The sequence below is a fragment of the Phalangium opilio genome, unplaced genomic scaffold (genome assembly GCF_054372755.1).
Source record: "Phalangium opilio isolate 3A_F unplaced genomic scaffold, DU_Popi_V2 ptg000003l_1, whole genome shotgun sequence".
NCBI lineage: Eukaryota > Metazoa > Arthropoda > Arachnida > Opiliones > Phalangiidae > Phalangium > Phalangium opilio.
The window spans coordinates 6,113,713-6,140,772 of NW_028324145.1; the positions used below are offsets into that span (position 1 = coordinate 6,113,713).

Here is a 27,060-nt window from a genome sequence, read left to right on the forward strand (position 1 = left end):
GTTCTTAATTATAGCCTTTAAGACATAATCGTAGTCATGTCATAACGCCTTGCCTCGTGGAAGCAGAAGGGGATAATAGAAGAAGGATGACACTCTGTATTCTCTTAATGCTCTAGTTATGCAACGTGATTCTTCTTCCCAGGCGAGGGATCCCTTTTGTTTGCTCTCCTGCTAATCAAACTTCAGATGGGCATCGCACCGTGCTAGGGTGAATTCTATAACTGTTTGGTATTTACTAAATACTCAGCAATCAACCCACAAACCTTGATTGTCTTGACGTGGATAGGACAAAAATTCACAAGCGCATACATAACGCCTTGGCAAATAGTTAAGCGCTAATAGAGTAATGATGAGGGAACTATTTATCGCGGATGTGATTCGGTTTAGTAACCTTGCATGCTCCAAATGTAAAATGATGTTGGGAAGAATCATGTTACAATTACCTTCGCCGCTTTGTGGTACACTTCTGTCGAAGAGAAGTAATGTTATATACTTCTGGTGGAAGCGACGTACACGATACATCTGGCTTAGGCTTAGGTTTACATTAGGCTTAGCGTTTTTGACGGTCTTGTCTCATGATATTGCGGTATTTAAATTTAATTTCATAATCTATAAACACGTCATTTTTAGTCTTAGCTCAAAGGAAAAGTGGCGCGCTGTTATATGACATCTTTTAAGTAACCCTCGTTCATTAGGCTTAGCATCGTCAGGAGTATGTAGTAATTATATTAGTTATTTAGGCTAATTAACCAGATGCTTTTACTTCTAATTTGAGGGTTCATTAAAGGGAGGGGGGTGGGAAATTAATTCAAGTATATATATTTCACCCTTCCTTTTTAACATTAAGAGATTTAAAAACATAAATTATGGTTTTAGTACATGGTTTCTAGGTGGGCGATTTAAAAAAAAAATTTATTTCTTTCGCTTTTTAATTGTCGTATGTGAACGATATCTCAATCGTTAAAATATTGTTTCGTTTTTTGTCCCAAGGACACTTTTTGATAAAGAAAGGTTCCTTCTTTTTTTTAATGTCTTAAATATGTTTTATTCAAAAACTATAATACATGACATGGCATGGCCGGGTACAAGGGTGTTTTCTTATATTTTTCACAGCTTTAAGCGCGAATTTTAATGTAATATTGTAAAATGTATGTACAATATCTTTAATTGAGGTTTTTAAGTATATACTTAAAAACTCATATATTTTTCTTAAACAAAAAATTTAATGCCGTGTAATGTCTTTCTCTTTTTATTTTACTGGCGGTAAAAAGGGAGGTTTTGTTTAATTGTTACACCTTGCGAATTATAAAATGTAATTAATACCTTAAACGAGGAAAATGCAATTTGAGGTTTTGTTTAAAGACAGAAAGAGAGAGAGAGAGACAGAAAAAAAAGTAGAGTTTTTAAAATTATTTTTTTGCCCCTGGGAAATGGGTTTCTTTATTTTTCTTTTCAAAAATAAATTTATGCCTAAGATCAAAACCTTCTGTTGCATGTTACGAATATTAATAATGTAGTTTACGAAATAAATATATTTCCCACCGTTTTTTCAAACCAAAATTCTCAACAGGGGGTAAACCATCGCTAATTATGATACAAAAAAAAATTCTTTATTTATATATTTATTTATTCGTTATAGTTTTTCCGTATTTTCATCCCAAATTCTAGGTAATTTACAGGTTTTGCATAAATTGGTAATCATTTGGGTAATACATAAATGTGGGCTGAATTGCCTGAATTTGAGGCTTTGTTGAATATATTTGTTTTTAAAGGGCTAGAATGTTTTCGTTTTTAATTGAGACTTGAAAGAGCGTGTAAGTAATTAATATATCAATTGAACTAATGTTTCTATCTACAATATTAAAGGAGATAAAAGCAATTAAGTTTCCGTAATCGATAGCACTACGCGTTAGGCTTCACCGCAAAGCACTGGGGAGTGCTCCTATTGGATGAATTCGTCAGATGGTACTGCTCGTCCAATTGGGGTGCACCCCAGTGCTTTAGCGGATAGATGGGGATGGCCCATAGACATATAAAGAGTGTATATGGTGTTATATGTCTATGAGATGACCTGTGCTTTCACTTTAACCTTTAGACATGTCAAATGTGTATATTTTTTAGCACCAAGTCATGAAAGATATCACGTGTCTTTATTGTAAGACTGTAGACAGTGTAAACGTTTTTCGCCCCGATTTCATAAAACTATCCAGTGAAACTTTCTCAATGAAATTTAACGCAAAAAAAGAGATCTATGATAAAAATCAATCCATTGATGAAAATTTTAAAAGAAATTTACCTTCAGGACTCATTTATCATTAATCAACTGGTCGTAAAGTGTGGGTTGTATTTTCTTTATTTTCCTTCTAAGTTCTACAGGGTGTTTTAAAAAGGTAGCGAAGTACGGTGGGCTATTTTAAGTCGAAACTGTAACTTATATGACATTATGCCCTAAGGTCCATCCTGAACAAGTTACACTTGGGAGTTATTTTACGAATGACCACTTAATTAAACTAGCAAGTATTAGGGTGGTAGAACCGAAGTACAATGGGTTCTCTATGGGAAATCAATTCTGAGTCGAAAATGTAACTTCTATGACATTTTGCCCCAAGGTCCATCGTTTAAAAGTTATGATTGAAGGGTTTTAGGGATTACCCCTTTAATTTAACGTAAGAAACTGAACAGACAATGCTAATTTAGTGAAGGGGTAATCCCTAAAACACTTAAGACTGTTTTTGTTAGGAAAAATTGTCCTAGAAGTTACATTTTTCACTTAAAATCGCCTATAGAACACACTGTGTGTACTTCGGTCCCTACCACCCGTTTTGAAACACCCTTTATAACCCTATAGCATGCACGTTCCTCCATTTAGCAATTAAACTTATTAAACCAAAGTAAAAAATTACACCTATGTATAAACGAATTTTGGTGGATTTAATTGGCTAGATGTATGAATCACCAGATACTCTTGCTCGCTCGCTTGTTCACCTCACACCCGTGTTACTCGCTTGTTACTAACCATTTAAGGGTGTCAATCGATAAACGTTTTGTAAAATTAAATTAGTCTCCCCGATTATTGATGAGTTTGGAACCCTTTCATGGACACGTAATTTAACCCTTTTTTTATTTACCTCCGCAAACCCTTTTTTATTTTATTTTTTTTGGGCCCAACTCACATTGGAATCGATAAATTCTAACCACGTACATACAGAGGGGATTTTCGACCTCTTCCTTGATGACTCAACCTTACTTACCACGGACTAACCCTAAAGATTATGATATGAACCTTCGTATGTAACTGGGATTCGATACGAGGGGGATGTCACTATGAAGATTATTTGAATCAAAAACAAGGGTATTCTTATACAGGGTGTTTCTGTAACAGGGTTGCCACGAGTCAGGGAAAACCTGGAAAAGTCAGGTCAGGGAATTTAATAATGGACCGGAAAAGTCAGGGAATTTAATAATGGACCGGAAAAGTCAGGGAATTTAATAATGGGCCTGAAAAGTCAGGGAATTTAATAATGGGCCGGAAAAGTCAGGGAATTTAATAATGGGCCGGAAAAGTCAGGGAATTTAATAATGGGCCGGAAAAGTCAGGGAATTTAATAATGGGCCGGAAAAGTCAGGGAATTTCATTTTAGTGGGTAAAATTTCTGGGGATAAGTCTTTATTGAAAGAGTAATGAAAGTTTCTCCTCATCCTCTCTTAACACAGAAAACTCTAGAGCAATCCTTAAAAATGTCTAGAATTGTTTTTGTAAAGTAAATGTTCTCTAAAAAAATCTCTTAGACTGTTATTTATAGTTAAAATGTTTCTTAATTATTTTGGTGCAACAAATACATTGGAAAACTTAATGTAGGGTGTCTCATAAGTCAAAATGGATATAGAAGTTGCATTTTCGACTGGAAATCGCCCAAAGAACATCCCCCTTAATTTCTGACAGCTTTCAGAGAGTCACACACTGTATAATAATACCAATTAATTTTAAACACTTAAGAAAGTTTTCTTATAAATAATTTCATTTTTCTGCTTTTTAATATTATGGGTGTTTTACCCCTCGATTATGACTCCCTCTTCCTCTCCTGTTCCTGTATAGTGGCTCGTTGAACGTCCAAAGGTGTGGCGCCATTCGAATCTTAACTGGCGTCTCGCATCTTCTAAGTATGTTTATTTCGACCCCTGCATGGCATGTACTTCTTAACTTCAACTCATTTTTATGATTGAAAGATTCTAAGATGTTTTGAAAGTTGTATAATTTCAGCTAGCGGGGGTTTTTAATTTGAAGAATTCGTTTTTTTTGAGATTGAGAGACATCAAAAGAAATCAAACGTATTAAAAGGGCTCCATTATAGACGATGTTATCAGTTTAATTGCAATTTTTTTATTTATTGTGAGATGTAATTTAATTTAAAGTTAACGTCATTTAGACAGCAGCGCGAGTTACACTTTTTATCGACAAGTTTTCTTTTCTTGATTTCTTTTCAAAATGGTTTTCAATTTCAAAGCGGTGTTGATAAGGAAGAGATTACGCCATTTTTTCTTTCACCCTTAATTTGATAAGAATTACTTTTAACATTAGTGAATTTACTAAAGAAAGTATGGCAAGTTTCTCGACGCCTTTTCTTAACAGATGGTCGTAATTTGAATACACACCACTTATTTCTAAATTAATTAGGTTTAATTCATTTTTTATAATGAGTATATGTTGATTAGCTTAATTAAAAGTTCAAAGTTTTTTCCATGGCAAGTTTTACAACGCCATTTTAACAGATGGTCGCTATTTCTGTAGCTCATTTTGAATATTTGCCGCCATTTTTCTAAACTAATGTGGCTTAATTTAAGTAATCAAGTACTTTAATTAATATTTTAGATAAGTATATGTTGATTAGCTTAATTAAAAGTTCAAAGTTTTTTCCATGGCAAGTTTTACGACGCCATTTTAACAGATGGTCGCTATTTCGTGGTGCATTTTGAATGTTTGCCGCCATTTTTCTAAAATAATATGGCTTAATTTTTAGTACCCTAGTACTTTAATTAATATTTTAGATAAGTATATGTTGATTAGCTTAATTAAAAATCAATATATTCGATTGGGGATCGTTAAAAGGGGCGTTCAAGTAACAGGTGTTCAGGTGTGTACCTTGTAGACTCGTTCCTAACGTTGTTGTAAAGACTGCGGCGAAGATAATTTGTTTTAAAAGGCCTCCCAGAAGCCAATGTTTAAGGTTTAGTTCTTTTTCTTTTCCTTCTTAGTTTTTATTTTATTCCCCCAAAATTTAAAAGAGAAACTAACAACCGCCACCACTATAGAGCGTGGTTCGCGTCTCCCCTTCCACTCAATTCTTTTTGTTTTTAAATCTAACCAACGCCTTTTTAAACTTTTAACAGAAGTAAAAGAGTCTGAACGTCTCAAATGAACAATTGTATTCACAAATGTTATATCAGGAATGCATGCAGCTAACAGGAATCATTGCGTAGTTACCCATTTTCTCAACTTATCTAGGCGGGTTTTGTGGGAAGAGCTTGTATGTGTATGACAAACTTTACCTCGCGAATAGTTAATTATCTCGCTCCCTGTTGCACCTGACATTCCCGTTGCTAACAATCAATGAAATTACAGCTAGAAAGACGCCATCAGAATATTGAGGATAGTAAGTTCTCAAGGCCGGCCCACAAAACCCGCGTAGAAATTATCACGGAATTTATGGATCCACAATGATTCCTATTAGCTGTATGTATTCTGCTGATATAAATATGCTGAAATATGTCTATTAGAGTTACAGGAAATTGGCCTAAAAATGTGTACGAGTTGCTTGCTATGCTCTCCTACATGTTACCAGATTGGCGCCAAAGTCCTATGCCACGTGCTTCTCAATTGACCCTTATATTTAAAAATTGGAGGCAGTATCGTATGCTTGATATAGAATTAAGACGTTGTTATATAATGCTTCAAAGTCACCAGTCCACACCCCATTTGGTCCTGGCATTGGTTGAAGCCATATCTTAATTTACATCTTTGCTGTCTACATACCAATCAGTGTTCCGTCGTAACTAGAGAACAAGGTGGTCAAACGCCACACTTTATTTTACGCCCCCTGTTCGTTCACTTACAAATTAGGCTTAAAGAATACAAGGTCAAGCTAAATTTTAATGATACACGGTTGACCAGTACACTTTGTTAGTTCAGTCCCGTCGAGAGAGGGTCAGTTTTCCTCGGGTCCGTAGCTTTTAGGAGGCCGGATGGGGGTGATCTATTTCGTCATTCCCCCTTCCGGTGCCCGCAAACTCTCTCGACGACCCTGGGTTAGTTTAACTCTTTTTAACTATTAATTACTTCATTTTTGAAATAACTGATGGTATCGTAGCTAAGAAAGATAAGTATAGAAGTTATTTCCATATGTCCTTGAAGGAAAGTTTTAACTTCAGTTTAAGATATTAATTACTCATCCAGGAAGAGCCCTTTAGCATATAGCACCCTATTCTCTCTTCATCCACTGTGATTTGTGAAACGAAAAAAATAAAATAAATTTAACCAAAGTTATTAATCGTCTTAGATTTGTCTCGTAGTTTAAATATTACCTTGGAAAGAGGCCCGTATCTTCTATCGAATTTTCTTTAGGGGGTGCCTTTTATTTGTCAGAAATGACTCTCTCTCACTCTTTGAACTTGAAATTCAATTCTAGAAGGACGTTTTGTATTATTCCTCTTTCTCTCTTTCGCGAAAGAATAGAATTTCGAAATTATTATGCGGGTGGTTTCCATCCTTTCCTCTCCTTCTTTTTTCCACCCTCAATCATCGGTTGAACACGAAAATAGTCGAACAGGCGCCAAAATTCGCAAGGTGTTCCTGGCTTGGTACGTTCGAACTCCCGCGTCTACTCCGGATGGGAGGGAATCTTTTTATTTAGGCTTAGATGGAATTACAGAATATAGAAATATGTATATAAGAGAATGCGTCTACTACCCTTACCCCATTTAACATTCACTCGTTGAGAGACCTCAGCGGGTTAAAGGTCAACGCCGGCTTTTCAACGGGACGCCTTTTTTTTTTTTTCAGTTGGATTTTGGGCTTGTTCGGATTTGAGCTGATGGTATTTGGGTGCTGGAGGGCTTGTTTATAACTGTAGATTATGCATTGTGGATGTCTTGATTTTGTTTTAAAAGGTTGTTAATAATGTGGTTTTTAGCTTGGGAATGCCCTCAAAACATTGCCTTTTCCATTGGTTAGGTCCCTAACATTGCCTTTTTCCATTGGTTAGGTCCCTAACATTGCCTTTTTCCATTGGTCAGGTCCCTAACATTGCCTTTTTCCATTGGTCAGGTCCCTAACATTGCCTTTTTCCATTGGTCAGGTCCCTAACATTGCCTTTTTCCATTGGTCAGGTCCCTAACATTGCCTTTTTCCATTGGTCAGGTCCCTAACATTGCCTTTTTCCATTGGTCAGGTCCCTAACATTTTTCCGTTGCAAGAAGTTCCTACTTGTACAATGGGGTCAACAAACATAGATTCCTCCATAAATGTGAACAAACCATTGTACTTGTGTAAGTGCCAGTTGGTAAATGGTTGTATTAAGATCTGAGTAATATAATAGTTCTCTTCTCCTCTTTGTGATGCTAATTTTTATTTCTTAAGTTCTTTTAACTGCAAACCCAGACTGAGAGAGAGTTCAAGTGCCTTCTTGAACAAAAAGTTTTAGTTCACTCAAAAAGCAAACCCCTTCTTTTTTTCTTCGTCGGTACACGGGTTAATTTTAGACCCTTTTTCCGGTTGCGGTCTCTTCATTTAAGTACAAAGGCCCTAGCTGCTAAACGCTTTTGAAAGGCGTTAATGCGACTCAAATTTTACATTATTCTCTATTCAACTTTATAAAGAAAAATTTATCGAGTAATCAGCGGGGGAGTTTGTGTTGACGGCGGCATCGTTCAAATTTCCAAGTAACCAAATAACAAAATTTTAAATTTAATTTTGAAAAAAAATTATCAGATCTACCTCCTTAGTTTTTAAAGGTAGTGTGAAATAAATTGAACTATTAGCCATTAACAAGATTTCTAAATGCGGAGGATCAAAGAATAAGTATAGGTAACCCTTTATTCTTTGTTCGGGAAGTGTGTGGCCTACGTCGTTAAAAGTCTTAACTGACAGACTGACTGATAATCAACGCCCAGCCCAAAAAACTACTTTACCTAAGAAGCTGAAATATTAACAGGGACGTTACTCCTTGAAGGAGATGGGGATGGAGTGGTTACCTCCATACACCTCTTACCCATAACTTGCATTCTGTACCCCCCCCCCTATCTAAGGCAACGAAGTCCTCCCAGCATCCACAGCGTTTCAGTAGGGTCGTATGGTACGGAAACGTCTAGGATGCCCCCTGTGTATTTAAAAAATAATTTAGTTCTCATACAAATATAATGGCGCTACGCGGCAGCACTTAACAATCGCCAACCGAAGGGTAGGGGTGCGCAAGTTTTCCACCGCAGGTCGCCCATCATTATTACCGCTCCATCTTACCTCTTTTCTCCTTGGCTACTCTTTATCTTTACAATATTCGTCAATTTATTTACCCGCAAATTTAATATTAACACAAGTATTACAATTTCTTAATTTTAATAAAAAAACGAAACTTCTGATATGGTTACGTTATAATCTCCTTAATGTTAGAAAACACACTTGTCAGTATATTTTAGTTCCGCTAGACAAGCTTAAAACAATTTCGTTTAATATAATAAATCCATGTAAAATGCTCCAGGGGAGTTTGGATAAACCTGAAATTTTTTTATTGAATTTACTTTTCGAAACAATAACGTCAAGGTTGTCCTTTGAAAATTAATAGATTGTTCTATAAGTTAAATATTTGATTATCTTTTAAATTTATCATATTTATAAAACAAAGGGTTTTAATGTCCGTCCGCTTTGGTATGGGCTACGTTTTTTTATATTAATCTTTTTAAAATTGGATTCGGTTCGTTTCAAAAAGGGTTTTTTTTTTAGTTCATTCATTATGGATCGAGGTAGGTCGAATGTTTGATCCCGGTTTATTAGTTTTGTCATGCACGGAATTATCTGTAATAAAAAAATACTTTTTTTTTCGCCATTGCACCCTGCTTCTTTATAGATAGTAAATAGGGACGGGGTTTAAAAGGTTCCTAGGTTAGTTACAAGCTTATAATCCAAATATTTCTGGTTAAACTCGCTAAATGTTTAGATGCCACGCGATGATATTTGGTTTCGAAATGTTACAAGATTTCGAAATTCGTTTGGGGATTTTTTTTAAGGAGAAAAAAAAAACCAGACTTTATATATAAGCAACTCGAAATCTAGCCCAATTCACTAAAATAGCTGCAGAAATGATACATCTCGGGTTTTTTTAAAGGGGGGTCGAAATGAAATGTTATTGGGGATTTTAGGGAAAGATTAAGAATTATGCCTTGTATTATTTTAGCCGAAATTCTTTAGGTTTAGGATAATGATTCTACCAGAAAGATATGAATTAGGCTTAAGATAATGATTCTACCCTGAAGATTTGAATTGGGCTAGGATGATATTTGAAAGGTGTGAATTTGGCTAAGGATTATATTTGAAAGGTGTGAAAGTAATGAATTAGGCTTAGGATTTACCAAAAAGATATGAATTAGGCTCAGGATTTTACCAGAAAGATATGAATTAGGCTCAGGATTTTACCAGAAAGATATGAATTAGGCTCAGGATTTTACCAGAAAGATATGAATTAGGCTCAGGGTTTTACCAGAAAGATATGAATTAGGCTCAGGATTTTACCAGAAAGATATGAATTAGGCTCAGGGTTTTACCAGAAAGATATGAATTAGGCTCAGGGTTTTACCAGAAAGATATGAATTATATCGGAATGGTGTAAATTGGGCTTAACCATCATCTTAAAAGATTGTGAAGTATGTAGGCTTAGCCTTTTATGTTTCTATAGAAATATCAAAAATTCAATCACAATTTGCTGATTTTTCTCAAGGCATGGTTTAGAAATCAAAACATTTAAACGTTTTCTCTCCCCTCACCATCCCTTTAAATCCACACGCGTTTAAATGTTGATGCGGAAAAACATTTTAGGAAAAAACATCATCCGAAAGAAAAAGCCATGCCAGTTCGAGAGGAAGAGAGAAGAAGAGCGAGGAGAGAGAGAGGGATCTGGCTGGCATTCTTTTTAAACTTGAAGATATCTTGGCTCTCTCTAGCTCTACACCGGAAAACCCAACTCGCTTTCTCTGAACTGAAAGTTCTCCAGCATCCTATATTATAGAAATAGTCTTGAGACTGTAAAGGATGAAATCTTTCGCTAAAGGGGTCGGATGGGTAAAGGTGGGAAGGGTGGAAATTCTAAATATGGAGCTTGCCAAAGTTGGCGAAGGCTTCCAATACGCTAAACAGGACCTCGCTTTCTTTCTTTCGTCCTCCGCTTGCTGTGGGTTACGTTTAAAGAGGAGAAGAGGAAGAAAATAAAAAGTTAAATCCATCCTAGAGAGCACGAGAGAGAAAACCGTCCTCCTAAATCCACCTTTTCCTATTCCCCCATCCTCCTCTGCTCTTGAGCCTCCCGGTTTTCTCCATCCATACGCCTCTTACGATCCAAACTTAGCTCACTTTCTTCCCATATGAACGTCATTCATTTCATTTCGGAAGTACAACGCGTCTCTAATTGAGTTCACCCCCCAAAATCCAAGCGTAGGCTTAGAATTTACAGTTTGGGATGCTGGAAAATCCATCCCGCTTAAGATGTTCTCCGTATACTTTTGCCAGATTTAATTATGAAGTAAAACCCAAGATTTAGACTTTTCCAGATGGGATGGTTGAATCATGGGAGAACCCCCTCCTCTAAGAATAAAAGAAAAAGAAAAGTAGGGGCTTGCGCGTGCGTTTTCTTCGCGTGTTTTTAGAGTGAGATCATCCCCGGGGAGAAAATCATTTTCTGCTCCCACCGTGAGCGAGCGAGCGAGCTCCACAATCTGATCTCCTAACAGGCCACCCCAATTTAGAATCTTATATTTATCCTATATAAATTTAATTAACCTCTCACCCCATCCCCCCTCAAACACTCGCACCTTAATTCATTGTGGTTTTAATTACAACTGATTAGGCTAATATAAAACTACACGACATGTTGTGTGTGTTTGTTTGTTTTTGTGTCGGAATAACAGGTTGTTTTCTTATTATTATTTTATTATAAACTTATTTAGGATCGTTATAAAAACATATTTTAGATGTAGAGGAAGAATCTGGGAAAGTTGACTTGAGTATCACTTGAAAGTGAGTGAGTGAGTGGTGCTACGAAGAAAGTGTTAGATGATTAATTTTTTTTATTATTATTATTTTTGTCCATAGTGTTAGCGCGATAAAGAGGTTTTAAATTTCACTGTAAAATTGAAAATAGGATGTACGTAAAGTTAGTAGTTAAACTTCCTTCCGGGGGTCGAGATTCGTCTGGTGAAATAAACTAGCTGGATATATTTTCTTCAAGAGTGAGAGAGATAGAGAGAAGGGGGGGGGGTCGGAAGAGTCCCTTCTTCTTTTCTCTTTCCTACAAACTTTATTTAAACTTTTCCTCCTCTGTGTTTTGATGCGTGCCTTCTGTAAGTTCTTGCCTATATAGATTAGGTTCTCCATAATCGCGACAAGAGCATCTCCATTTGGCAATTTTTCTACCGTCAGCCTAACTTCCTCCTTTTCTCTCAATGGACCATTCCATAGATTACTTGCAGAGAAACCAACGGCAATGACTGGAGGGAGGCCGCACTCTTGGGCTATTTCCCAGGCGCCAAGAGGTAACGCCAGATGAAGCCCAATTCGCACTGCCCCTAGTGGTGCTTTTTGGAGCCTGAGAAATAACCCAAGAAGTCTGCCCCGCATCTGTGGTGTTCGCTTATCTTCTGGAATCAATGGAATTGTCTATACTTCGTTTTCTTGAGATCACTTTCTTCCCATAGTGTGTGTGTGAGATTATTTTTAGAAAAATGTGAAGTAACAATGTTGCTTCTTCAGCTGTATTTATCACGACGTTTTTTTAGACCGATATATTTTTTTCTTCGACAAAGATTTTCTTAAAATAATTTAAAATATGCACGATGTAGTGCTACAGTAAACTTATCGTTGTACCGTATGCATTACTGCTCAGCAAAGGGAGTCGGAGTTGCCCTTCGGATATTTATGTTACGTTTCGTACCGCCATTTTAAAATATGGCGGGCATGTTCAAACCCAAAAGCCATGACGCTTGTCCATGGGATGTAGCTATCAACCTGTATACTAAATATTAAAGATATCACTTGGAACCTACGGACTTTATTCTGTATTATATTATAATGTATTTGCATTTCTTGTTGTCATTTTTCAAGATGGCCGCGGATTTCAAAAAATCTTTCTTGGCGTGTTCCTACTACTTACGAGTAACGTCCCTGCAAAATTTCAGCATTGTAGGTAAAGCGGTTTGCGCTGGAGGTTGAATTTCAGTCAGTCAAGACTTTTACTTTAATAGATCTAGATTCCTTAAGATTTTGATGTCATTTGAACCCCAAATAAAAATACAGTAGCTCTGTACCCGAATTAGCATCTCAAGAATCTCTTTTTTCTCTTTGTCTTTTTAGGATGGTTTGACTAAGTGCCATACTTACTACTTAGGAGGCAGTGTAAGTAGTCCTTCCGAATCTGGGCAATCAAGCGGAGCTCGAAGCCCAACGCCTCCCCCTAGCTCTTTAAGTAAAGGTACAAAGAAGCCACCTTTACCATTTATAAAATAGATACAAGAATATTCCTTACTTAAATAGGTCAAAATAATCACGTCATTAGCCCAACGACTAGCGTCGTCTCACTGCCCAGTCCAGTTCCATTAGTAACTCCTCTTCATTTCACTACAACAGCGTCCATCCCGACCTCCAACAGTGGTAATGGAGGTGGTGGTGGTGGTGGGAGCACCAAGAATGGTAACCCTAACTTGGCTCCCAAAGGAATATCAGTACAATTACCGCAGTCGGGTGGATTTGCCACCATTTTAACCTCTGGTAAGGTTTAAAGTCATCAAAACTTTCTCCAAGTTGATGGTTTCATTTTATAGGCACTGGTTTGACTCCGGCTACGGCTTTGCAACTTAGCCGTCAGTCCATGACTTCGACAGTCGTCAGTACCAGTGGAGGGAACAGTGTATATAGGTTTAGCCCGTCCTCTCTTCAGGTGTCTTTACCCGGTGTAGGAAGCCAAGGTAGCGCGACCTCAACCGGAAATAGTGCCATAAATGGTGGCAGCCATAACGTTACTGTGGTACCTGCCACTGGCTCATCTCAAAATTTATCAGTTCTTTCTGGTAACGTTTTGCCTCTCAGATTTGCTGTTATAATTGGTGATTGGTTCTCATTTGTTCCCATAGTGATGCCTACAAATACCTCATCAGGAGTCTTACCGGGTGGTTTGCAAATGTATCAAACCGCTCAAGGGGGGCTCGTCTACGCAACTCAACAGTCTACCGCTACAGCCCTACCAGAAGGGGTTATATTAAATCTGGGACAAGAACATAGTAAGTTATTTTTAAGTACTTAAGACCAGTTCTTGGCGGAAGAAAAAAATTATGGTTTCCACGTGACGTAAATCAAAGTGGAATTTGTAAAACTAATATTGTGAATTTTCTTGGGATTTTTGACAGGTGGTAGTGGTGGTCAACAATTTATCACGTTTCCTGTTTCTTTAGCGCATACTCAAAAACCAGTAATCAAAATTTAAATAATTTATTCGACTTAATTAGTACAAAAGAATGGTTTAAGATGTTTTTTTTTCCTACTTTAGTTTAGTTATTTATTACAGAAACGTAATTAATTCATGTAGGTTAATAAAATTTAAATATTTAGGTGGTTTCTGCATCGGGAACATCGTCCTCATCAGGGAGTCATAAAAAGAGTAGACATCATAAGTAAATAATTAAATAAATAAAAAGTGCCTTTATATATCAATTTTTTAAAAACGAAAACGAAAACGGACCAGCCTTAATATAAAAAAAACAAACAAAAATAAACAAAAACTTCAAGCCTTCTTTAAGAACCAAAATAGGGTCCACTTTCAAACCACAAAACAATGACTCAAAAGAAACAAATATTTGAATTTTTAACGTAAAATTCAATTTAACTGGTGTGATTTGTTTTGTTGAATTTATTTATCAATTTTTAATCCCTTCCTAAAGTTCCTTCGCCCTCGGAACCAACCCTAACTTTTAACTATAGCAATAATTTATGGGATTAATTAATTAATTAACTAAACTAAATAATTAGTTTTGTTTGAAGTTATTCAATCTCGGTAGAACAAAAACTCTACAGACTTAATTTAAAGTCTATAAGAAACAAAATTATACCGGTATTAACTTATTAAGCTTTTTGTGATAATAGCTATATTGAAATGAAATTTTTGCGTAGCAGAGGGAGGGAGGGAGTTATCGTGTACGAGTGATTTAGAATAATTATTTAGATTTTTACGCTTAATTGTACAAACTGATTAAGTCTGTAGAGTTATTGTTTGTTTGTTTATTTAAAGAAAAAAAAAATGTGTGATCTTTGTTTTAAAAGATTTTTTTTTGTTCAAAGTTTATTTGTGGGATTTTTATTTGTTTTATTATAACCACAATTGTCCCTCCTCATTGGAAGGTAAGAATCTGATGAGGCTAAAAAAACGCTTTGTTTTTATTTATGTAAATAGTCAATTATTAAATGTTCTGTACAGGAAAGAATCAATAGGACACAAAACCAATCTATTTATTGACAAAATATAGTAATATTAAATAAAATTTTAGAAAAAAAACGTGATGATTTTATGAATAACACGTTCGCCATTGATATTCAAATTTCCCGCTTAAATTTTCTTTATAGGTGGCAACACTGTTCAAGCTTGAAAAACAATTTCACTTGCTTTAATGGTAAAATTAAAGAGTCCTTCAATTTATTATTTTGGATTTTTGGTAATAAATAACAGCTTCATTTTAATTAATTCTATAATTAATGTTAATCATGATTTATTCTCCGTTATAAAGGTTATTTGATTGTTCAACGAGGTGGCGACACTGTCTTTACTGAACCGTGACTTTCCCGCCTCTTCACCTCCTTACGTACGGTCCAGTGCCAGACTTTAACCTTGTTAAAAAAAATCTAGTTCCGCATGTTATACAGGGGGAGTTCGTTCTCGTTCTCGTTCTCGGTTTCGCAACGTTTAAGTGTCGCGAAAATATATTAATTTTATTGCGATTGGTTGTAGTTTCAGTCGTTATTTAATCAACACCACATCAGGAAACAGAATTTTGGGTGAGTAACAGTTTTAGAAGTCTTTGGATATAAGGATATGTACGAAAAGTCGTAATGCAACCTTAAGCCTTGGCTTCGGTCTACCTCTTTAAAACCATGGGGACGGGGTCAAGACAAAACTTCCCTCGTTTTGACCGTAATATTGACAGTGTCAATTTGACACAGTTATTGGTAAGCCTTTGTGCACGGTGCACTTTGAATGCACAGTTATTTAGGCTGTTAAATAAGCGATTTAGGAAATTAATAAGAAAATATGCTAACTTTAATGTGAACTTTGCTGTCTATGCTTTGTAACTAAAGATATGGTAGATTTATTATTAGTATGTTGCAAATTTTTATGACATGAAATCAATCATAAAAAAATCTCTCAATTTCTGGCGATTAATCTTATTCACAAAAATATACAATGAAAAGAAAAGACTAGGAACCAACCCCCCATGGATATTAAGTTCCCCATTGAATAGTTTGAATGCCCAAGAACAAATGGGGCACTTTTTAATTCAAAAAATAAAAATGATAAAATCTTTAGAAAGAAAAGCCTGGATATTGTAAGTCGCACAGCTTAAAGAGCCCAAATATCGGAAAAATCCTTTAGTTTAAAGCACCTTTTGATTTATAGCAAATTGCAATTGATTTGGGAGACCAGATAATATCTAATCAGATCATATATGAGTTTCATTGTCATTCTCTTTACTATGAAGAGTAGCTTCTGCTACCTTTTGTTAAAAGACATAAAAAAAATCCGATTTCTTTTGTACCATTGAAGATGAAACTTCTTTTCTAGATTAGAGTTCTCCCTTTCTCTCGGTTTTTCACGAAAATGAATGACCTTTATACTTTCATCATCATTTTCTCTCTATGCTTTTTAGCTTTGGGAGAATTACGCAACAAAGTTTGCCCTTATTTTTTTTTTTTTTTTACTTTACTTTCTTCTAAGATTATCCGTAACAATCGGTTGGATTTTCAAGGGGGGGGGGGAAGGAAGCCAGAAGAAATACTTTTTAATTTTTTTTTCTTTATAAATTGACCTCTTTTAATTTCCCTTTTCACCCGGTTTCTCTTCTCCGCAATTTTAATTCATTTTTTAAGTTTTTTTCCTCGGTTTTTTTTCTAACTGAAAGTGATAAGTGTGTAGAGTATCATGGGATTTAAATGGAAGATAAAGTGCAATAATTTTAACCTTAGAATGTAGGCAAGAAGTGATATCTAGTTTATTAGGGAGATGGTATAAGATGCCGAAGTATTCGCGCGCCATAGGGAGCTAACAACTGGCTAGGGGGAAGAGACAGTCTGACGTCACGCAGCCCCTCTCTGGTTGGCATATTTGAGCGTAGAATACTATTTCCAACCATTAGGGGGGATGAAACTCCAGTAAGGGATAGAGGGGTGTGACGTTTCAGGGTCAGAACTGTTAGCTCACTATAGTCCCAGTCCCCCTTTCAAAATACCGGGGGGGGGGACGTAAAAGGAGGCCGGGCTATTTCGCCTCTCCTCAGTCGGAAAATATGACTGTAATTTTCGTCATTCGCGTCGCGCTGACGTGAGTTTTCAAGAACCAATGAGATGCTGGTTGTAATTTAGAGGCGGGGATATACTCCGGACCTACGTTATGTTTGGAATGGAGATGGAGATAAAGATAAAAATGTGGCGAATTTGTACCTTCTTCCTAATAAACTAGATATCACTTCTTGATGAAGGTAATTGTAATAGAATGGTGGGTTGTACGTTCATACTCCCTTTAATGGAAGGGAAGAAGGGGAGTTCCTCTTGAACTGTAATGTGTCTTAACGAGTTACAGGGTAAAATTATAGCCGCTGGTAATATACCTAAAAAGATAAGCCACTCGTTCCTAATGAAGTCAAACCACCACCACCTATGTTCGTTAAGACTGTCGAAGCCGTGATAATATATATTTTTTTTTTCCTTACTTTCTTTTCTATTGGACACGCTCCACGTTACCGCAGAAACAAACTTTATAAAATATTTGGAATTAAAAACGAGGTTAATAAGAAAAAAATAAATTGGAAGGAAACTGTCAATTTATCTTAACTAAGAGACTATACAGGGTGTTTCTGATAGGTCTGGTATAAATTAAGGGGGATATTCTTTGGGTGCACGATTTTGAGTCGAAAATGTAACTTCTATCTATGACATTTTGTTTTCCCAAGGGACACTGTTTTCGAGTTAAGATTGCATCCAGAGTATTTTATGGATGGCCCCTTAAATTTAATTAAGAAACCTAAAGACAATTATTTCTAATTTAATTAAGGGGTCATCCGTAAAATACTCTTTACAATCTTAACTTGAAAACGGTGTCCCTTATGTGGCAAAATGGAGATAGAAGTTACATTTTCGACTCAAAATCGATTTCCCAAAGAACATCCCCCTTAATTTATGCCAGACCTATCAGAAACACCCTGTATGTATGTTTTTTACAACCCATACTAAAGTCAACATTTTTCCAATTAGTCAACCAACCAAGAAATAATTTAATGCAAATATTTTTCAACTCATTTAAATATCGCGAGAAGCGAAAATAAACCTTGATTAGGAATTTAGAAGCGCGGATTTTCTTTTTTCTTTTTTTTGCTAATTTGCAAACAAAAGCTTTCTTCTTTTCTTCCATTGATGAAGTATAGAGAGGCTACGATACTTTTAGATGGTCATTAGAATTAACTATTCGGTATAGAAGCGACATCCTGGCAGGTTTTTAACGAATCCTCGAAGGTTGCTTTTGACGTCATACATTACTCTTGCCTAGCTGGCATTCTGTAAAGCCTAAATATTTTCCTTATGCCAGCGACTGTGTTTCCATTTCAAGAAAATCTTGTAAATAAAACTATCAACCCCAAGGTATCGATGATTTTTACCTTTTTTTTAAAAAAAAATAAAATACAACAGAAATTTGACCCATAAAAATAAGTATATTTTCAGTACTAAATTATCAAGATCTAAGCTTGCGTCATAGATATATCTTTGATTTATTTGTGTATGTTATATTGATTGATGAGATATTCAAATTTATTTTTTTTTGTACTTTCATCAGCCCGTAATATGTTACAGACTTTTCAAGGGAAGGTATAGACTAGTAGCACCCCATGTTATTTCTTCTAAGTCCTCAATACAGTCAAAGCTGGGAAACTTTAACTGCGATTACTTTATACCTGTCATTTTTCCCCCGTACCTTTGTTATTTATGTAGCTTACGTGACTGCCTGTTTAATTTCTTCGAGGCTATTTCTAAATAAAATACACTTGTGCCTTTAAGGCAGTTTTTTAATCAAACGCTGTCGTGTGAGATTTTTCAATCAAGTTTTAAATTTTGAGATAGAAAATCGTAAATATTGTCATAAGTTTATAAGATATGTTCCATAAGTATGATGCACTACCTATACTTCGTAATGCTAGAGACTCACTGTGAGTTCAGACCACCTAACTGTGGACAGCAAAGCCGTGTTAAACCCGCGTTAACAAATGGCATTGCGTATAGCATGCGCCCTCACACGTCTACCGACCGCAATTTATCGCCCAATTTTACTGGGGTCTGGTGGAAAGCTTGCGACACCCGCCATCAAAGCGCTAGTGTGAGGGGTTGCTCTGATCAAACCTAGCTCCCTATTCAGTTGCCTGTCCATGGTTAGGTGGTCTGAGCTGAGAGCTAGTTCGAGAACGACAAGCGAGAATTGACTACACTCGGTGGTTAATTTTTGCAGCCCATCTTATTATTTAGTTGCTTTTATTACTAAGCTTATGACAGCGCCTCACCAGGCGTCGCTTTACGAGAATCTGTGACGTTTCACCTACGTCACTTAATCATGACAAGCTTTCAGCAACCAGTAGCAAACTTACGGAACATATCTTATGAACTTATGATATTGTTCATAAACAAAATCAAATATGATTATTCTCGTTGTAGTTTTCATGTACCTTTGTTATAGTGTGCGTACCAGTGTTGCCAGTCATTTGTGATTGCAATTGAACCGCTTTCTACAACAGACTGAAAAGCCTGTAGTTGCGTTCGATTCGGATGAATTCAGTTCCGAACCTGCAGGTAATGAATGCTCTCGCAAATTACTGGCAACCCTGAAGCGTAGTTAGGAAGGAAATTTGTCTATCTCCATTAAATATACGATCACGTGACTGCGTTTCGCCCATGTGTTTAAGACCCGGGGACGTTGTTTGTTTTAAACCCTTAGTTTCAATGACGGAGAGAAACTTTGAATGTCGATTTACAGTCAAGAGATCTGTCCCGTGTAAATGACCTTTAAATTGATAAATGATGTCCATTTCAACTAAAGGGGTCATTCGCGTCCAAGTTCCTTCGGACGACACTCGAGAGTCAGTTGATTATAGTTAAGTTTTGGGGGTATTTGACAACCCTCTAAAAGCAACACGTCTAGGCTTCCAATTTCGCCCTTATAGCTCTTTAATATACATTTTGTCTCTTGAAGCTCAGATAGTTATTTGAAGTGGGATCTAGCCTTAAGGTTAAGGATAGCCAAATATCAAAGATTTCCCTCCCCCCATCTCTCTCTCTAATTACTTATCAGGTCCTTTAGGAAGGTGTCGGCTGAGAGACGGAGATCAATAGATTAAGACGTATGTCCTTCGTAGGTTGTTTACTCGTGTCTTAGGATGTGTTATTATTTCCCCAGTACCTTAGGTATTTGATAACTCATCCGAATCTTCAAACTATAGACAAAGGCTAATGGATTATGGACACTATACGTGGGTTAGGTTTTAAGGCGAAGCACTTGGAAACTTGTACCCCTATTGGACGCCTAGAGACGGATTGGTCCAATAGGGGTAGCCCCCCAGTGCTTCGTGGGAGAGCCTAGCGCGTAGTGTCCATTATGGAAACTTAATATTAATTAAAGAAGGTACAAGAAATTAAGTTTCCGTAATGGACACTACGCGTTAGGCTTTCCCGCGAAGCACTGGGAGGCATCCCTATTGGACGAATCCGTCAGGTGTTGTTAGTATAGGCGTCCAATAGGGAAACATGGTTCCAATTGATATATTCATTGTTTATACCAGAGTCCTGCATGGGCTTTCCACGTTTAAAAATTTTACCGGGCCGGACCGGGTCGGGTTTTTCAAATTTTGGAACGTAAGGAGCCGGGCCGAACTTGATTCTCATTTAATCCAAAATGCAAATGAAAGCTAATTTAAATGAGTATAAGCTTCTAAGGACAAATGTGACAATCAATTATCAAAAGAAATGAATTATACACGACGCTAAAGCATATATGAATTCAATTCATTGATGTTATGTAAAAAATATAAGAACTTCAACTGCACTACGTGTAACGGGCCGGGCCTGTTAAATTCATGAAATGTGTCGGGCCGGGTTTCAAGATGCTAAATCCCGGACTGGGCTCTGATCGGGCCTGAAAAACTCGGCCCGTGCAGATCTCTGGTTTATACGCTCTTTCGATTAAAACACAAAATATTTTAGCACAGTGTATCCATTTAAGCAGTCATGTGGAGGAAACTTACCTCTCCTTTTGAAAACGATACATTATTTATTCTCACCAAACATAACATTTGACATTTGGTTCCTCCGTCTGTAGAATTTTTATCATTTTGGTATACCAGACGTTATGTTATAAAAGGGGTAAATAATAACCTCAAATAGAGATAGATCCCTCAGTCCACTAGAGAGGGGCTTTCCTTTTGATCCTATTTTATCACGCTATAGTAATCGTTAAACGATTTTTATTACGTACCTTTTTTTCAACCCATATAAAGTTCTAAGGGTTATACTGTATTTTTTTTTATAACCGAAGGTATGTTAACTTTCCGTGGTAGCCATACCAGAATGAGATCACGTTTTTCGTAAAGGTCACAATGTTACTGAGGTTACCCCTTTTGATGGGTATGAAAAAAAAACGAAATAAATATTTAGGGTTCCATATCGTGACCAATGTGGATTCAATTTATCGTGTATCTCTTTTTCGAGTTGGCCGTAGATTTCTAAATGAAGTTATACGTCACCTATATCGAAAAAGGTCACGGATAGGTTCCTAGAGAGTTAGGAAAAGCGTTTCCTGGTTTTCGGTAAAACCAGTTGGAAAACAAATTGTTGAATTTATACGGTTTATGGGGAGAAAACTGTTGAATAGGGTCCCTTTCACTAATTATCGTATAGAATTTCAATTCAAATGTACCGTCTTTCCATGAAATACAGGGTGTGTTCCATTAAGGATGGTTGGTAGAAGCGAAGTATAGTCGGTTCGATGGGCGATTTTTGAGTCGAAAATGTAACTTCTGTGACATTTTGCTTTTAAAGGCCGACTTCCAACGAACTGAAAACCGAATATCGAGACTAACGATGGAGGTTACTGTGCCGATTTTTGAATCCAAACTGAAGTAAAAGTTGGAAGGGTTCTATATAGCTAAATAAATCCGTTCAATATGGATCTACTGTTCTAGGGAATTGAAGATTAGCAATAGAAATCATTTGATAAATGTTTACCTCCCGAATCTTCGCTTCAATGCCTCTGAAGGAGTTTCTCAAGTCACTAGAGCAACATAGCTCCGGCTTTCAGTTAGCTAGAACCCTTCCAACTTTTACCTCAATGAGGATTCAGAAATCGGTGCAGTGTCGCTCCATTGTTAGTCTCGATGCTACAACCCTTTTTGTTGAAAGTCGGCCTTTAAGGGGTGATCCGTAAAACACTCTAATCATAACATGTAAGCGGTGTCCCTTAGGCAAAATGTCATAGAAATGCATTTGGCTCGACAACTGTACTTGTACTTCGGTCCTACCACCATCCACCCTTTTTGAACTACCCTTCAGTTCATTCATATTAAATTAAATCTGCCTTGTAATTCTATTTCTCAACGTCTTGTAAACTCACTGTAGCTATCTCTTTGATATCACTTACCATAGCAACCCGTACTTCATGATGGCACAACCGTCCGTGTCTTAAACCTAAAAGGAGCCTGTGGCTTTGAAGTCCCGTTTTAGCCCATTGCTCAAGAGTGAGCGGGACGACTACCTTTAACTCGATTATATTCTCGCTCGACGAGCAACAACATTTCTGTATTCTGGTTCTCATGAATTTTTAATCGGTCTTTTGGGATAGACTGACTCTCCCTCATCATTCAAAAGCTCTCCTCTCCTCTTACCCTCACCCTCTCTCTCTCTGTTCTGGTCTTGCTTGCTTGCTATAGAACACCACTTTCCACACAGTACACTGGACTAACCGAAAACGAACCCAGAACCCAGGTTTCTGGCTAGGGCCCAAGGAGTTTTATAATAGGAAATCCTGTAGCTATCCTAGCTAGACCTTAGGAAGTGTATGATAATGGCCGCCAGTCAGCGGATATGTCGGGCCCACGAGCTCCGGAACAGATCCTGAAGGTTTTGGGGGGAAAATAATTCCGCCCTTAATCTTTGAATAATGGACTTTCAACATAGTACACGCGCGTCGCTGCTTTACTATGGAAACGGACGCCCAATCCAGAGCGTTCGTTGTCTGTGATATACAGTGTGGTAGAGATCGGACCAATTCTTATTTTGTTGTTAATTGATAATTACTGGAGATGTTGCTTGTTTCTAATTGTACACAATGACAGTTTCGTAACTCTGTATAGTTTAGTTTGAGAGGCTAACTACCCAGCGTAATCGGTGTACACACTGTACTTTTGATTGTACTAAAAGGGATTACGCGTAATGTCTGGCAGACCTGCTATAGGAAGAGTACAAGTTTCCAATTTTTGGCGGAAAACGTGGGGGATGGAAATATGGCGGATAGATGGATAGGCCTATAGTCCATTTCGATCTAACTAAGAGGGAAAGACACGGGGGTAAAAACTTCGCCTTCCATCTCGCTTTTTGGCGCCTGCGCTGTTGTCTTTTTGTATCATGAGAGTTCGCAGAGAAGGCAGTGTATCAACCAGGGTTGCCTACCCACCTTTTTTACATCGAGAAGGTCTATTGACAATGGTAAAATTGATTACTATAATCCGTAATCGGTTTACTGGGAACCTGAGAGTGATTATTATCTCCTCGATTTTAGTATATTTCTTCCGTCGACAGTATCGCGATTGTTTGGTCTGATCTGTACCACACTGGCTGGTGTACTTCCACCTGTGAATCCTCGAATGAATTCTTCCTTTAACTTAGAGCCGAGGAGAAAGAAGTCCAAGTTGCTTTTGCCATTTGTGTTGTTCTTCTTCTGGCAAGCCGTAATATATATATGCTATCATATATATATATATATATATATATATATATATATATATATATATATATATATATAGTTAGTTCCTGGGCAGTTTTATTTATTCGAGATTCGCGTGTATCGCCTCGTGCTTAGTCTCAGAACCTTTTATTATTAGCTTCTTATATTTGGCCTTTTTCGTGAAATATTTGAGAAAAGGTTCGTCACGTTGCTTGCCTTGGCTCCAAGCCATTCATTTTTGTATATAGGCCTATATGTACGAAATTTCAGCCCTCCTCGTTAATTTTCATTGTTTTACGTTACATTCCAACAATTTTGTAGCTGGCAGCCCAGTTAGGAATGGTCTATTTTTATTTCTCTTGGGTTTTAAGATGCTCGGCCTTTTAGGGCTGATAGATCATTCCACTTTGCTTTCAAAGGAATCAATGGCATATAGGCTGGAGTTTGGTTATTTTCCTCTTGCTAATAGGCAACGCTAGACGGACCCCCAGAGTTCACTATACACTCGGGAGGCTAGCTGACTCACACTGCCTCTAGCGGTTCTTCTTGGCGCTAGGGATATAACCTAAGAAGGCGCCCCCACCCCTTTTCTGTGAAGTTTGCTTCTCTTCTGTAATTAATTGAATGCTCTATATCAATTTTCTCATAGAGGTATTTTTTGGTTTTTGCGATGTAGCCTGTAGAAATGATGTGAATGTTCTTTAACGGAAAAATTCGGGCTTAAATTTTAATCATTAGTTACTGCTAAAAATCCTTGAATCGAATACTAATTATTCTCAAATTTGCATGGGTAATTAACTAATAGTTTTTGACTATAACAAACCCTGGGTGGGGACATTGCCCCCGAAGAATATTGCTTCACTGTTAAGCAAGCACCATTTTATAACTGCGAAATTTTGGGGCAGATTGAGAAGAGTTCAATAAAGAACAATAATTAAACTACTTCAAGCAAGGTACTGTTTAGGGATCATTGATAGACCAGGTAAATCACTAGCCTCGCTTGCTTAACTGGGAAGGAATCTCCCAGGGGTAATGTCCGCGCCCAGGGTTTGTTAATTAAAAGCTAATAGCTAATTTAATTACCCACATGTAGATATGAGAATTATTAGTTGTTGATTCTAGCGTTTTTAGCAGTAATTAATGACAAAACCTCTACTCTTTTCTTCAATTATGGGTCTAGAATAGAACGTTCTTTACAGGGTTGATGGCCAGGAGTTCGCCTCCGTCTAAACCTTGAGAAGAACTGAACTGAACTAAACCACTTCTAATGAAACTTAACCCTAGTATTTCTGATGTCACCAATGTAGTTTGTTCAAATTCGCTAAAGATTTAACAAACAACTCTTTCAATCAAATATATAGCAGTTATGAATGATTTATGCCCAAGAAAATTTTACCTCAAATCTTTCATTTAACAATCAATATCTAGGCTTTTGATTTGAACCCCAAAATGAACTCTTAATTCAGTCCCTGGGTCGTCTAACTTTGGTTTGGTGACGGTCTGATTCCAATAACTGATTCAATTACGCAGTTACAATCAGGAATGGTAGCCTAGTGGTCGTCTCTCCTCCTCTTCCTCTTTTCTGGCTTTTAACAAATTGATAATCGACCGCTATACTCTTTCAGCGGCCTAACTTCACTGTTGCCAAATTCCCTATATTGTAAAGTTGAATTGTCTGTCCGAATTTGCTTCACGTCCAAGCCACTAATGGTCTATGGGGGCTGTAATAATGTATCCAAAAACTTTCGGGGGTCTTTATTATTTTTAGATCCAAGATCGTTTCGTTTCCACGCTTTTTCCCTGGCCTTTTAATTCCATTGAGTGTTGCTAAAATAATTCCACGGATAACCAACCTCCCTATCTTTGAAAGATTCGTGTTTCACGGGCTTTGATTTTTGGTGCCCCGCTCCCTTAACCGAATTAGATTGCTTCTCCCTTTATTTTTCCTCCCTGGCCTGTCTTTGTCGTGTTATACTCAATTTCAAATAGCTAAGCCTTGGTGAAAGGATTTAAAAATAAAATCGAAACACGTGACCGTAGTGGCGGGAAAGTGCACTTGTAGTTTTTGCACCATTTGGATAGATATCATTAGATTGCTTCTCCTTATATCGTTCCTTTGTCTTTTCCTGTTATAGACCTACTACTTTCAAATATAAATAATCTGATAAAGTGGCGGGAAAAAGCACGTGCCGTTTTTTTGGCGCCAAATCATTAGGGGAGTTTAATTCGCCAGTCGTGAACTGTTTAATGAATTTTTGGAATTCATTCCTTATCTACGTCACAAATAACCCCGAATTCTCGACCTTAGCTGACGTCAAATTGTTTATGAGTTCATAAACAGTTCTCATGTAGTGAATCCAAACTTGTTCGGTATTGAAAATTTCGGGCGAATTATTTGGCGCGGGGGATGGTTTTAGAATAGTTCTTCCGGCACTTGTACTAGTTTGCAGAATCAGTTCGGGACTGGCTTGTAATTTTCACCTATAGTAGGCGGACTGTGTGTAGGCCTAATAAAGGATTTGGTTTCCATAGCGACGAGCGAGTATATGGATCCCTACTTGATGATGACGTCAGCAATAAGATAATTACTTCGTTGCAATAGACCTAAAGCGTTTGGTCTTAATAGCTATACATTGTTGTTTCGCTGTGGAGGTGGTGTCACTTATTCTATCATATACTTCCAGAGTATTTTGTACCACTAAATAGAAGATCCCAAGTATTTAGCATCGTTGTGTAGAGGACAATTTGAGCTGTCACACCCTAAAGGGATTTCATTTGTTATTTTTTTTTTAGCTCTAGGCCTACTTGTGGATTTGTTGTCACTTCCGATGTATTTTGTATCACCATATGGAAGACAATGTTTGTTATTTCGTGTGGTTTAGATTTAAGTATTTAGCATCGTTGTGTTGAAAACAATTTGAGCTGTTACACCCTAAATGGTTTTCCTTGGTAGTGTTTAAGGTATTTAGTTGTGACATTTCAAAATTTGAGTTATGTCTCCATCTCGTTCGTTTCTTTCCATACATTAGAATGAAGTAGGACCAAGAAATTAAACAATTTTGTCGCGTCTTTCTTGGCTGTCTGTCAAGCAGGGTTTTCCCCTCACCGATCAAATGGGATTTGTAATCATCATTCAAAGATTCATTAAATCGTTCTTCTTTTTTTATTATTCGTCCCCGATTTTAAACCACATGAATCGTTCATCCATACTAAATTACGTATTCCCTTATCTCTTTACTATAGACTTGGACAGAGTAGGCCAGGCCTAACCCTTATCATTTTAATATGAAAATTACTCGAAATTGCCTTATTAATTCAGCAAACGAAACTAAAGAAATAGATAAAATTACCATTAATTTACGACAGGCAAGAAGAAGTGTAAGGGGTGTTTCTGATAAGTCTGCCGTAAATTAAAGGGTGTTTTCTTGGGGTCAAACTGAGTGGAAAGTGTCAAAGGTCATGATGGGGGTCTACAATATATTTAGTTACGGAGATGTGGGCTCCCAAACATTGATTGGCCCCTAAAACAAAGGAAAAATAGTCATACATATGGAGTCTTCAATCTAAGAACGTT

General features: G+C 37.0%; 3 protein-coding genes across 3 annotated transcripts in view; all 3 read left to right on the forward strand.

Annotated features, from left to right (window-relative positions):
• bs (serum response factor blistered) overlaps window positions 1–14,798 on the forward strand; it is a 45,503-nt gene extending 30,705 nt beyond the window's left edge. Inside the window, exons 4-9 of the mRNA XM_089838358.1 lie at window positions 12,608–12,725; window positions 12,788–13,021; window positions 13,075–13,320; window positions 13,384–13,530; window positions 13,657–13,718; window positions 13,859–14,798. Coding sequence (XP_089694484.1) covers window positions 12,608–12,725; window positions 12,788–13,021; window positions 13,075–13,320; window positions 13,384–13,530; window positions 13,657–13,718; window positions 13,859–13,924 — 873 coding nt within the window. The 3' untranslated portion in view covers window positions 13,925–14,798. The remainder of the gene's footprint in view (window positions 1–12,607; window positions 12,726–12,787; window positions 13,022–13,074; window positions 13,321–13,383; window positions 13,531–13,656; window positions 13,719–13,858) is intronic.
• Window positions 14,799–15,255: 457 nt separating this feature from the next.
• LOC149717353 (neurocalcin homolog) overlaps window positions 15,256–27,060 on the forward strand; it is a 54,350-nt gene continuing 42,545 nt past the window's right edge. Inside the window, exon 1 of the mRNA XM_089838508.1 lies at window positions 15,256–15,295. The gene's annotated coding sequence lies outside the window, so the exon portion shown is untranslated. The remainder of the gene's footprint in view (window positions 15,296–27,060) is intronic.
• LOC149717352 (neuronal calcium sensor 2) overlaps window positions 15,256–27,060 on the forward strand; it is a 49,563-nt gene continuing 37,758 nt past the window's right edge. Inside the window, exon 1 of the mRNA XM_089838494.1 lies at window positions 15,256–15,295. The gene's annotated coding sequence lies outside the window, so the exon portion shown is untranslated. The remainder of the gene's footprint in view (window positions 15,296–27,060) is intronic.